This window comes from Mytilus californianus, unplaced genomic scaffold, assembly GCF_021869535.1.
Source record: "Mytilus californianus isolate M0D057914Y unplaced genomic scaffold, xbMytCali1.0.p SCAF_2, whole genome shotgun sequence".
NCBI lineage: Eukaryota > Metazoa > Mollusca > Bivalvia > Mytilida > Mytilidae > Mytilus > Mytilus californianus.
The window spans coordinates 63,320,969-63,334,189 of record NW_026262668.1 but is presented as its reverse complement, the minus strand read 5'-3'; the positions used below and the strand labels follow the sequence as shown (position 1 = coordinate 63,334,189).

General features: G+C 30.6%; 1 protein-coding gene across 6 annotated transcripts in view; it reads left to right on the top strand.

Moving 5' to 3' along the window:
- The window catches only part of LOC127730213 (myomegalin-like), a 100,401-nt gene that overhangs the window by 69,448 nt on the left and 17,732 nt on the right, over positions 1 to 13,221 (top strand). For all 6 annotated transcript variants that reach the window (XM_052238497.1, XM_052238496.1, XM_052238499.1 and 3 more), the window contains 13 exons: positions 1,366 to 1,503; positions 2,028 to 2,111; positions 2,578 to 2,673; positions 3,327 to 3,410; positions 4,006 to 4,197; positions 4,599 to 4,694; positions 5,950 to 6,094; positions 6,369 to 6,529; positions 6,772 to 6,882; positions 7,130 to 7,224; positions 8,137 to 8,270; positions 8,567 to 9,876; positions 12,725 to 13,217. In XM_052238497.1, the coding sequence (XP_052094457.1) occupies positions 1,366 to 1,503; positions 2,028 to 2,111; positions 2,578 to 2,673; positions 3,327 to 3,410; positions 4,006 to 4,197; positions 4,599 to 4,694; positions 5,950 to 6,094; positions 6,369 to 6,529; positions 6,772 to 6,882; positions 7,130 to 7,224; positions 8,137 to 8,270; positions 8,567 to 9,876; positions 12,725 to 13,217 (3,139 nt within the window). The remainder of the gene's footprint in view (positions 1 to 1,365; positions 1,504 to 2,027; positions 2,112 to 2,577; positions 2,674 to 3,326; positions 3,411 to 4,005; positions 4,198 to 4,598; positions 4,695 to 5,949; positions 6,095 to 6,368; positions 6,530 to 6,771; positions 6,883 to 7,129; positions 7,225 to 8,136; positions 8,271 to 8,566; positions 9,877 to 12,724; positions 13,218 to 13,221) is intronic.

Genomic DNA, 13,221 nt, shown 5'->3' with positions numbered 1-13,221 from the left:
CATTCTAATGGTGTCTTATTTCTAAAAATGCATCTGATGCTTTTACTCTTTACAAACATAGTTGCACTTATTAAGAAATGACAGTAGGAATGAAATCATCAAACATATCAATATTTAGTAGAAATGTGTGTTGGGTCAGTTTTTACCAAACTTTCTAGATTGAGTGTTTGTTGTTTTCTCAATGATCAGTAGCAAATATTCATGAAAATTCAAAGCAAAAACAAATTAAAGAATGAATTTTTTGGGTAGGCTCTGCAAAATGGGCGTACTGGGACAAAGAATGGGAAATAAAGATTGCCAATGGTAAAAGTGGATATGAAAAAAATTGTGTAGGAGCTGAAATTTTGATGTGCAGTAGGCAATATAGAGACCCCTCAAAGAGTTATTGTAAGGGTATGTGTATGTGCTGAAAGGGTGGCACTCTCCCACAAGGGATTATCATATTAAATGCTTCTATTCTAACCTGAGATTAGATGATTTTAGGACAAATTTATGAACGTTTTTCACTAATTTTATGTCCTCCGTATACAAATGTTCATTTTATGGATTTTCGGTTATTGTTCAATGAGCAAAAGTTGTAAAATTTTACCAAAATTTGGTGCATTTAAAGTACCTAGACTGTAACTTGTAAATTATAAGTGCCCTTTCTTTAATCCAGATTTACTATTTTTACAGTTCTAAGTACAAATGTACTCCATAATTGCCTTTTCTTCAATCCAGATTAACTATTTTTACAGTTCAAAGCTCAAATGTACTATTTTCATAATTCTTTTTTTTAAATATATACGTTTGCAGCTTATTATAGATAATCTCTATTTTATAATGTTTGTTACTTATAAGATGTAATTAGCTCTTATAATTGAATTAATATGAAACTACAAAAATAGTGACATCATTTGATTATCCTAATTAGAAGTATATTTAAAGCTTGTATACATTTGACCACATTTCACACCCAGATTAATACTAGCATTCAAGATCAAGCTCACAAACTGGTGTCAACTTTACAGACTCCATATCGATATAAAAAAAGTAACGTCTAGTCCATTTCAGAAATTTATATGCTTAGATGAATATAATGATACTTAGGCCATGTTAAACAAATTTTCTTGTTCTCAAATGCCACTGTGTTAGCTGGCTCGTACTAATTATTGCCAATTAAAAATAAATGGAACATGTTAAAAAAAAATCCTTTTGGAAATAAAATCATAGATACCAGGATTAAAATTTTGTATGCCGGACGCATGTTTCGTAAATTATACTGCCTTCAAACCTGTCAAAGAATTTTAACTGATTGTATAAAGCTTAAGGTAGTATGGGGGTATAAACAAAAAATGAAAACATTCAGATTTGTTTGCTAATTAGGAGGCTACTGGAGAAAAGTATAGAATTTTGGACGAAAAAGATGGAGAGATTAGAAAGCTTAAACAACAGATCAGAGAGAAGGAGCGTGATTTGGAGAAGGCAAACCAGACATTGATAAGTACAGAAGAGACAATAGATGTATGTTCAAGGGTTATTTTATAAAACAGTGGATTAATTAATATATATAGGATATCAATTTTAGTAGAGTTTATGGGTAGGGAAAAACCCCAAATTTAGATACTTAACTAAATACAAATCTTCAGTTACTATAATAGGAGCAAATGATGAATCTAAGTACCTTGGAAAATTTTCCCTCATCATGAAAATTTATATTATACAATGACAATTAAGGTTCAACATTTTATAAAAAGCAATTGAAAGTTTTATCAGCACATTCTGCAAAACTTTTGAGTTGTCCTTATTGGTTAAAGTCAAAATTGTATCTTATAATGAATTTTAAAATGGAACTTCCAAGTAATATCTCTGAATAGTACCAAGAATAGAGAGATTTTCGTCATCCGAAATCCTATAAATGACTACATACTGAATATCTCATAATCATAATCAGAAAAACTTATGAAGTGAAACATACACATTGTATGCATGTTTGCAACCTATGTATGCATGGTTGCAACCTATTTATTTTATTTTCTATGTTAAAGGGTCTAGAACAAGAATGTAGCGATAAAGAACTGAACATGAAACAGCTTGTTACCTCCCTGAAATCAGCTCAGAGATCATTTGAGGTATTTTTCATTGCTCAATTATGTATTTTGCTAATCTTTCTGCTTTTAATTAAAAAAGGATTAGATTTAATTATTGTTAGTCACTTTTAAATAAAGAAGGACATAGTCATTGATTTATTTGAATATTCAGTGTCATAGTATGCCAGAGAGTTGAATTATTGTCAGCATTACAGATTATCAAATTGTTTGGAGTGTACATTCAGTGTCAGAGAATACCAGTTAGTGTATTTATTGTCAGTTTTATATTAGAGTTTTTCAGTAAATAGAAAATCTTATACATTCACCTTATGTAAAATGAAAGAATATGTACATTTCAATATTTGAGCAAAAATGTGAATACTGTTACATTTCAATATTTGAGCAAAAATGTGGATACTGTTACATTTCAATATTTGAACAAAAATGTGAATACTGTTACATTTCAATATTTGAGCAAAAATGTAAATTACTGTTGTTTCACATCTAGGATGCTTTAGACAACCATGCCAGAGTTCTGAGGGAGAAAGATAGCATTATTAAAAGACTTCAGAATAGTTTGGCAGAGAAAGAGAGAAACCTTGAGGTAATTGTTCATATGCCATGCAATGAATAGTAAGAAAAGATTATTAGTTCCCATACCGATGAAGTCGAAGGGGACTTTAGGTTTGCACTCTGTCTGTCTGTCTGTCTGTCTGTCTGTCTGTCCATCCGTCAGTCCGGGAAATCAGTTTTCCGCACTTTTTTTCTTCATGCTTTGAAGATATTGATTTGATACTTGGTATATAGTTTTATCATGACAAGTTACAGATCTTAGTAAATTCACTCAAATAATCAGTTTTCCATATTTTTTTTCATCATGCTTGAAGATATTGACTTGATATTTGTTATATAGTTTACACCATGACAAGTTAAAGATCAAGTTAGCATTTTGTTCCATTACAATAAATTCTTAACCAGTAGGGGACTATGTATTGCCATGCAATACTCTCAGAATGCTTATTGTTTTTTATGTTCCATGTAAGGTTTTTTTATATACTCAAATGCAGCCATTGAAGTAATGCAATTATTTATTTTAATGTTGTATTTCATCGTTCATTTACCATGTTAACAATCATGCCTGTTTTTAATCTGCTGATTTTCATTTTGATTGTTATTCAATTTATCTCAGTACTTGAAGGCCATTGAATATTTATTACTAAACACCAAAAACATATGAGATGTTACTTTGTTATTTAGACTTCACAGTGGAGTGGCAATTCCAGTAATGAAGAGTTAAATAGATTAAAGAAACAGTTGAAAGAGAAAGACGATTTACTGCAGGTAACATAGTTACCCATAATCCATTATGGTGTAAAGTGGTAAAAATCAAAAAGGATAGAATTTATTTTTTATATTGTAGAAAAATAATTTATTTCATGCTATTTCCTGCATTGTAATAGATCTACATGCTGAGTCTTAATTTTTGAACAAGCAAGGTCCAAGGTAACAGTCAGCATGGACACATGTGAACTTATCAGGACTTACTATTTTGACTTCAAGTTAACTACAGTCTTTACTCTTCCTCAATAATTTTGCATTCTTAAAGGAAAATTATCTAATACCAAATGGAAAGTCTTTGGTTTGCCCTGCCATGATATTTACCCATAAGTTGTCCTGCTCTCAGGTACATGCAACCTCAGGACTACAAAAACTTTGTATTTCAGTAAAAATTGAAGCACACAATACAACTTTCAAGATAGTTTCAATAAGTTTAATTTTGAACATAAAAACTCTTATATGGCATGAAAATAAGCAGATAAAGTTTAATAATGCTATTAAATATATTAATTCCTCGATAGAATTTTGAAGGTAAACATTTTGTAAGTTTCTTCTGGTGTTACACAGAAAGTTAGTTTGTGCTTATTTTCTTATACAGGATGTCATGTCTGAACAGTCTAAGGCAACAGCAGCTAATGCTGAGGCTCTGAATAATCTACTAAAGAAACTGAAGTCTAAAGATGAAGACATACGAGAGTTAATGGACAGATCAAATAAAGAAATGTCAGATCTGCAGAACAAACTTCAACAGTTACAAGCAGAACTTAATAGAAAACAACTAAGTTCAAAAGTAGGTCAAGTAGATGATCTTAATGAATAGTTAACAAATTTAATCCAGCTGTATGTTAATATGTCAGTCCAAAGCCATTTTATAGTTTTGTTCATGTCTGAGAATTTTTTTTTTTTAAAGAATTTGGTATTGTCAAATGGCAGAACTGTTGTAATCTGTGCTAAATTTATTCACATCTTGTCAAGGCTGGCTGATTTAGAGCCTGGCATATGGTATAATTCTTTATGAAGGATGACTGAATTCAGAAAAAAGAAACTATTGTAGCAACTCAGATTTATATTTTATGAATGAATGCATGGTTAGATAGAGATGTGAGCTACAAAAATGTCATCTGAAGTTAGTCACATTCTTGTACTAATAAAACATTGAATTAATTCTAACTGTTTTTTTTTTATATTTAGAGTTCAGAAAACCAACTAATTGATATTGAACAGGATCACAGACAGGCCATAGACAAACTTGCTGGAGCACTAAAGGATAAGGACAAAACAATTGAGGTAAGAGGGAGAATGTAACCTAGCTTTTTATAATTGTATAAACAATTCAAGTTCAAAAGTCATTTTCATTTCTGTTGTTCCCTTTTTAGTCCCCTACCGACGAAGTCGAAGGGGACTTTAGGTTTGCACTCCGTCCGTCTGTCCATCCGTCAGTCCGGCAAATCAGCTTTCCACACTTTTTTTCTTCGTTCTTGAAGATATTGATTTGATATTTGGTATATAGTTTTATCATGACAAGTTATAGGTCAAGTTCGAATTTTGTTCCGGTCTGATGATTTAGTCCATATCTAATGTTAGAGTACTATGTTAAACCATATTTCTGTACAAAGGGAGATAACTCATTTTTTAAAAGACATTCTTTGTTAAATTATTTGAAGAATTTTTTGGCAGGTTTGGTTGTTATTTAGTATAAACTAATTTTCTGACTGCTATATATATAAAAAAAAATTATGAAGAGAAATCCTTTAATTAGATAATAATCTATTTTTATTAATGTATATATTTCAATACATTACATTGTGTAGATAAAAGTTGTTGACATTTTATATATAAGTTACAAATCTATATCAGTTTGTGACAAATGAAAGAAAAAATATTTGGAACTATTAATTATATTTGATTATAATTTGAAAATAGATATACACTATATTACATCATATCTAATTTTAGAGAACTATTAATCATATCTAATATTTTTTCACTCATATAATCAGTTTTCCACACTGTTTTTAGTCATGCTTGAAGATATTGACATGATATTTACTTTTTGTTTACACCATGACAAGTTATAGAACAAGTAAGCATTTTGTTCCAGTAAAATGAATTTTTACCCGGTAGGGGACTATGTATTACCATGCAATACTCTCAGAATGCTTGTTGTTCTCCGTCATAAAAATGTTTTACTCAAAAACTCTGATTCGCAAATAAATTGGCTTAATGATTAAAAGTTGCAATATGTTGTTGATATTTTACCATACCAGTTCATTTCTATGAAAATTGATGAAAATATATGGGTTGTGTGTTAGATTACAAGGGTGGGTTATATGAAAATACTTGAAAATATACGGAATGTGTTAATATTTAAGTGTTGGCTTTAGAAAAAAAATTCTCTGTGGCTTTAAACATAGATTGAATATGTCTTTAATTTGTGTTGCTTGTTTATTTATGCAAGAAAAGAAAGAGATTTGATAACAATTTCACAGGCAATTGTATCTAATGACAAAAATTGACTGTAGATCTGAATTGTTTTATTCAGACCTTAGTTGAGAGTGGACAGGAAAAAGACAAACTAATCCAAAGATTACAGCAGGTACATGCAGCATCACGTGGAACTATGATGGATAATAACAGACTTAGAGATGAGGCTGATGAACTTAGGAATCAGTTAGCTAAGAAAAAAGGTATTCACAATATAGTCTTCGTCTTTTTGTTTATTTCAAAACAAAACTATGTCAAAAATGTATATAGTCTTTGTCTTCTTGTTAATTTCTATATATATGAACTATATAAAAAAATGTATTTCTGAATATTACTTTGTTTTACAATAAGAAATCATTGAAAATCAGTTGCCAATTTTGTACCTCAAAAAAAAGAAAAAGAATGTTATACAGTTGAATGTCTTTTCTTAAAATGTTATCTTTGATAGTAACTTAATGAGATAATGTTGATTCACAGATGAAATTGGTGAATTAAAGCTTCAGTTAGACAGAGATGGATCAAGGAGTCCTAAAGCAGGTTTTCATGTAGCCTTAGAGGAACTGAAACTTCAGTTAGCTGTAAAAACAGAGGCTCTTAAAGCTGCTAAACAAACAGAAGAAGACTTCAGGGAACAAATTGTAAGTAAATCTGTAGAAATTTTTGGAAACAAATGAAGAGCTTTCATTTCTTGATGTCATACTTTTCTAACTTTAACCACCTCTGACATGTCTTTACTTTACATTTGTATATGTCTCTATAGCATTGCACTTTGGTTTTAACATGAGAATGAAGATATATTTAACTAAAACTGATAATTTTTTAAGATTATTTATATGAACTTTATTAGCAAAATTATTTTATTTTTGTTTCATTTCTATAGAATTCTTTACGAAAACAACTTGAATCAGCTCACCAAAGTATGAAAGAAATCCACACAACAGAAAAACAAGTGTATTACATGAGAGACAACTCTGATGGAAATAATGATCAGGTAAAAATTATCTCCCTTGGATTTTTTTTTTTTCATTGAATAGATCTTAATAAATATTAATATATATATAATTTTAAATTTGATGAGCAGCTTTAAGAAATTATTCAGGATGTCAAAATATATGATGGGATTTATAAAAAAACAAAACTTTGCATTCCCAAACAACTTTCTTTGAAATATTAAATGTGTTTGAACTATAAAGATAAAACAGGTTGATCTTGCATGATTTGTGTTTTCTATTTCACAGTACCAGGACTTTATACAAAGAGAATTGAATGAGCTGCACAGGATTCAGGAAGCTGAGAAACAAATTCTGCTGGATCTAAAGGAAAAATCAATGTTGTGAGTACTTCAGTATTTTATTGTTTCCAGACCTGTCTACAATGTAAATGTTACATATAGGAGCCCATATAAGCCAACTGTTTAACTGAGAAATTTATGATTACCTTATTCCAAGACACACAAGCAGATAAAAAATACATTTATGGTTAAAGATTTAACAACTTTAAAAAAGCCAATAATATGTTTCTGACAATATTTAATATTATAATCCTTAATCCTTTATGTCAATAAAATAGTAAAATAAGATTACTTTTTGTCTAAAGGAACAAATATTTTGCATTCAGTCCATGTAAAGAAGATTAATTATTGTTGATATTTAATTGAATATTGTCATTTGAATTATAATTTTGAAATAAATATTTAATATATTTTAATTAAAAACTAATTCAGCTTTGTAGCAGTCAATTCACAAGTGAGAGAAATAAATTAACTGGTTTAATTAAATTATACAATCAAAACAAAAACTGTGTATAACAAAATGTTCACAGTTACATGTGGATTAGATATGTCATACATAAAGGGAAAGTGAATTTGTCTATTCATAAATATAAACTATTGTACTAGAATTGTTTTTAAATGTATCAATGCAGAAAAATTAATTAATAAAAAGAAATCAAAAAATGAAAACTGTGTAGATTTTAAAAATTTCAATGATATTTTCTATAATCGATATTTTTTTGAATCCTTTAGAAACCCCTAAGGATTTATATATGAGAAAAAAAAATCAAAATATGATATTAAGCCAAATATGTGGGGAATTGACCATTTGCCTAATAGATTTGTTCCAATTTTCTGTCAGTTTTTCTGTAGTGTGTCAGAAAAAAAAACCATTTTGGTAAATTCCCAATTATTTCTGATTGAAATTTTTTCTCAACAGCTGGTATATTTTTAGAGAAATGTATTATTTTTCAGTGAGAAATCACACAATCTAGAGGCTGAAGTAGCTGCAATACAAACCCTGAAACGAGAACTAGAAGCTGGCATTCAAAGGAATAACAAACTACAGCAGCAGTTAGAACAACAGAAATCCAGATCGCCAAGCAAAGGTATCTCTTCATTTCTGATGCAATTCTTGATTGAAAAAAAAAGTACAATATATAACAAAATGAGATATTTTCATTAACAATTCATTCAAATAGCTTAAATGATATTTATTTTTTTGTGATTATTGAATTGGTTTAAATGTTGCAGACTGAAATTGATTTGTTGTTTGATGTTGACATGGTTAAGATTCACATTTCCATATCTTTGCTTGCTTTTATATCCTTCCATGAAATTTTAATGTTTTTTTTTAATTTGCATTATGGAAACATTAGAATATTTTCTGTATCAATGATTTCAGGATCCAAGGATAGTTCACAGGATGAACACTTTGACATGGAAAGAAGATTCAGTGACCAGTCAACCTGTAGTGATACTGCTGGTACATCTGACTCCAGACGGTCAAGTGACACCACACCACGTAATCAAGATATTGAAGTACCACAACATTCCTACTCTTGGCCTTTGGTCCAAAATAAAAAGCCACAGCTTCTGAAAACCTGGTCCCCATCATCAACTGATTCTGATATTCCATTGAATCGTCAGAGCTTGTCAGAAATGTCTGCACCCATGTTGAGAAAGTTTATTCGTCAAATGAAAAATCAGTTTGACAAAGCTGGAAAGGAAAATGATGAATTACGCCGTAAAGTTGATGGTTTTGATAGTCGAGAGATTCCAGGAAGAAATGACAGTGATGTTAGTAGTTTACCAGTGATGCATTTAGAAATAGAAAGACTGACACAGGAATTAAGTGTTAAGAATGAAGAGATCAGGAAACTGAAATCAAGCATAGGCTTTGCTGTCGATACTATGGACTTGAAAGATGTACCAAATTTAACAGACTTACAAAATGAAAACTTAAAATTGAAAGTACAACTTGGTAATCTTGAAGAATTGAATATGCTTCTTAAAAAGCAGATTGCTTTAAATTCACAAAGTGCTAACACAGAAGGTTTCAATCCTGAGCTTATAGTGCAAATGGCAAATGAAATTAGAAATCTTAAGACACAGTTGGACAATGTTGGTGCAAGACATGACAAATCCAATGTTTCATGCCAAACTGCACCTTGGAGTGATGCAATCATAACAAATGGTCAGATTGAAAACAAAAGTCAGAAGAGGAATTCTAAAATTCCCCAAATACAAAAACCTGCTCCAATGAGATCTAATTCTTCTGATAGAGATAGTCCAGATGTTCTTAAAAGTCTTTTGATGGAAGCTCGCGGTAGAATGCAAGCCTTAGAGGGCAAACTGGAAGCCACTGAGGGGACTGTAAGACTTCAGACCAAAAAGATGAAATATTATCGTAACTTATTAGAGGAAAATGGACTATCATTTAAGAGTCCTCTAGGAAGCCGTTCAAACAGTGAATCAAACATTGTCATGGCTCTTGGAGGTAGAAACTTGTGTAGGAACAACAGGACTCTTTCTTACGATAACATTCCTGAATTATTGGTGGACTCACAAACTGAATCTTCAGAGTCAGATTTTTCAGAAAAATACAAAAGTTATGGAAATACAGATAATGTTTCTGAGTTGAAGGAACAGGTCAGACAACTTAAGACAGTCATGGAGAAATATAAAGCTGTAATAAAGTCACAGATGTCACAGGTAAAAATAGTTGTTAGTCATTTGATAATGAAACAGGTATTGCTTGAAGTAAATGGCACTGTGCCATGGTTTTTTATCATCCAATTGTATATTTTTAAAAGATTTATGTTTCCAGAAATTTCAGAAAGTAGTTTCAGATTAAAATTTAAAAGAGAAGTTTATTTTGTTTGTGGTAACTTGCCTGGATAACTTCATAAATACTTTAGGAACTCTAGCATAAATTGTGAAGAACACAGGCTGCTGAAGATACTTTTGAGTGGGGAGAGGAATCAAAATACCTTTTAGGGATATTAACTGGTTCTATGTTTAAACAGCATTGCTAAGATATTTGTTACTGTAAATTTTCAAGATTGTTTTTGTCGAGCCTTCGACTTTAGTCGAAAAAGCGAGACATAGCGATCCTACATTCCGTCTTCGTTGTCGTCGGCGGCGTCCACAAATATTCACTCTGTGGTTAAAGTTTTTGAAATTTTAATAACTTTCTTAAACTATCCTGGATTTGTACCAAACTTGGACAGAAGCTTGTTTATGATCATAAGATAGTTGTTAGTCATTTGATAATGAAACAGGTATTGCTTGAAGTAAATGGCACTGTGCCATGGTTTTTTATCATCCAATTGTATATTTTTAAAAGATTTATGTTCCCAGAAATTTCAGAAAGTAGTTTCAGATTAAAATTTAAAAGAGAAGTTTATTTTGTTTGTGGTAACTTGCCTGGATAACTTCATAAATACTTTAGGAACTCTAGCATAAATTGTGAAGAACACAGGCTGCTGAAGATACTTTTGAGTGGGGAGAGGAATCAAAATACCTTTTAGGGATATTAACTGGTTCTATGTTTAAACAGCATTGCTAAGATATTTGTTACTGTAAATTTTCAAGATTGTTTTTGTCGAGCCTTCGACTTTAGTCGAAAAAGCGAGACATAGCGATCCTACATTCCGTCTTCGTTGTCGTCGGCGGCGTCCACAAATATTCACTCTGTGGTTAAAGTTTTTGAAATTTTAATAACTTTCTTAAACTATCCTGGATTTGTACCAAACTTGGACAGAAGCTTGTTTATGATCATAAGATAGTTGTTAGTCATTTGATAATGAAACAGGTATTGCTTGAAGTAAATGGCACTGTGCCATGGTTTTTTATCATCCAATTGTATATTTTTAAAAGATTTATGTTCCCAGAAATTTCAGAAAGTAGTTTCAGATTAAAATTTAAAAGAGAAGTTTATTTTGTTTGTGGTAACTTGCCTGGATAACTTCATAAATACTTTAGGAACTCTAGCATAAATTGTGAAGAACACAGGCTGCTGAAGATACTTTTGAGTGGGGAGAGGAATCAAAATACCTTTTAGGGATATTAACTGGTTCTATGTTTAAACAGCATTGCTAAGATATTTGTTACTGTAAATTTTCAAGATTGTTTTTGTCGAGCCTTCGACTTTAGTCGAAAAAGCGAGACATAGCGATCCTACATTCCGTCTTCGTTGTCGTCGGCGCGGCGTCCACAAATATTCACTCTGTGGTTAAAGTTTTTGAAATTTTAATAACTTTCTTAAACTATCCTGGATTTGTACCAAACTTGGACAGAAGCTTGTTTATGATCATAAGATAGTATCCAGAAGTAAATTTTGTATACAAAATAAAATTCCATTTTTTCCGTATATTGTATATTACTTATAAATGGACTTAGTTTTTCTGCCAGGAAATATTACATTCACTCTGTGGTTAAACTTTTTAATAGCTTTCTTAAACTATCCTGGGTTTATACCAAACTTGGACAGAAGCTTGTTTATGATCATAAGATAGTATCTAGAAGTAAATTTTGTAAAAAAATAAATCCATTTTTTCCTTATTTTACTTTTAAATGGACTTAGATTTTCTGCCAGGAAACAACACATTCACTCTGTAGTTAAAGTTTTTTAAATTTTAATGACTTTCTTATACTATTTTGGATTTGTACCAAACTTGGACAGAAGCTTGTTTATGATCATAAGATAGTATCTAGAAGGAAATTTTGAAAAAAAATAAATCCAATTTTTCCGTATATTGTATATTACTTATAAATGGACTTAGTTTTTCTGCCGGGAAATATTACATTCACTCTGTGGTTAAAGTTTTTAAAATTTTAATAACTTTCTTAAACTATCCTGGGTTTGTACCAAACTTGGACAGAAGCTTGTTTATGATCATAAGATAGTATCTAGAAGTAAATTTTGTAAAAAAATAAATCCAATTTTTCCGTATTTTACTTTTAAATGGACCCAGATTTTCTGCCAGGAAACAACATATTCACTCTGTGGTTAAAGTTTTTAAAATTTTAATAACTTTCTTATACTATTTTGGATTTGTACCAAACTTGGACAGAAGCTTGTTTATGATCAAATGCTAGTATCTAGAAGGAAATTTTGTTTTCTTCCAGTTAACATTACATTCAGTCTGCAGTTAAAGTTTTTAAACATTTATTAGATTCATAAACTATCCTGGATTTTTACCAAACTTGGACAGAAGCTTCTTTCAATCAAAAGATAGTATCAAGAGGAATATTTTTATTGATTTACTTCCTCATTTGTTGAATACTTATGGTGCATGATTACCAGTTTGCTTGCAAGTGGGACAAACGTTTTTATTATTTTTTATTTTATTCAATTAGGAGGACACTACTTTACATTCTTAATACTTAAAATAAATATCAGACGATGCATTGAAATAAGTTATGAATTCAAAATAAGACATTTTTTATCAATAGATCTACACCAATAATCTCCCAACTGGTTGTCAGGTATACTTACTTCTGAAAAATAAGCAAGAGCATAAATTTCTAGATTTCTTTATTACATGTTGTGTTTCAGAGAGATGCAAGTATGGGTCAGAGAGACACAAGTATGGGTGGAATGTCAACGCAAACGCATCATGATATGGATGACACATTTATCCCTCGTCAGTCTTTGCGTGACTTACAGTGTAAATTGTCTGCCTCAGAAGAAAATAACCTCTACCTAAGACAGAAAATATCAGGACTTGAAAACAGTTTATCTGATTTGAAATTAGAATTGAAGAGATATCAAAATCAAGATCAGTTGGATGGTCATAATATTTCTCAGGGATCACCCTCAAAACAGATCATTGAAACACACAAAACTGAAATTCTTTTCCTACGCAAAAAATTAGCCGAAACTCAGAATTCATGTGTTCAATTAGAAGGATGGCTAAATGAATTGAGTGAATTTTTAAGTGAATTGATGCATGTTGACGAAGATGGTCGCCATGGTAACATGAGAGGAATTAAACAGAAAGTAGACAAATCACGTCATATGATTCAGTCCATGTCATCAACTTTATTAGGTAG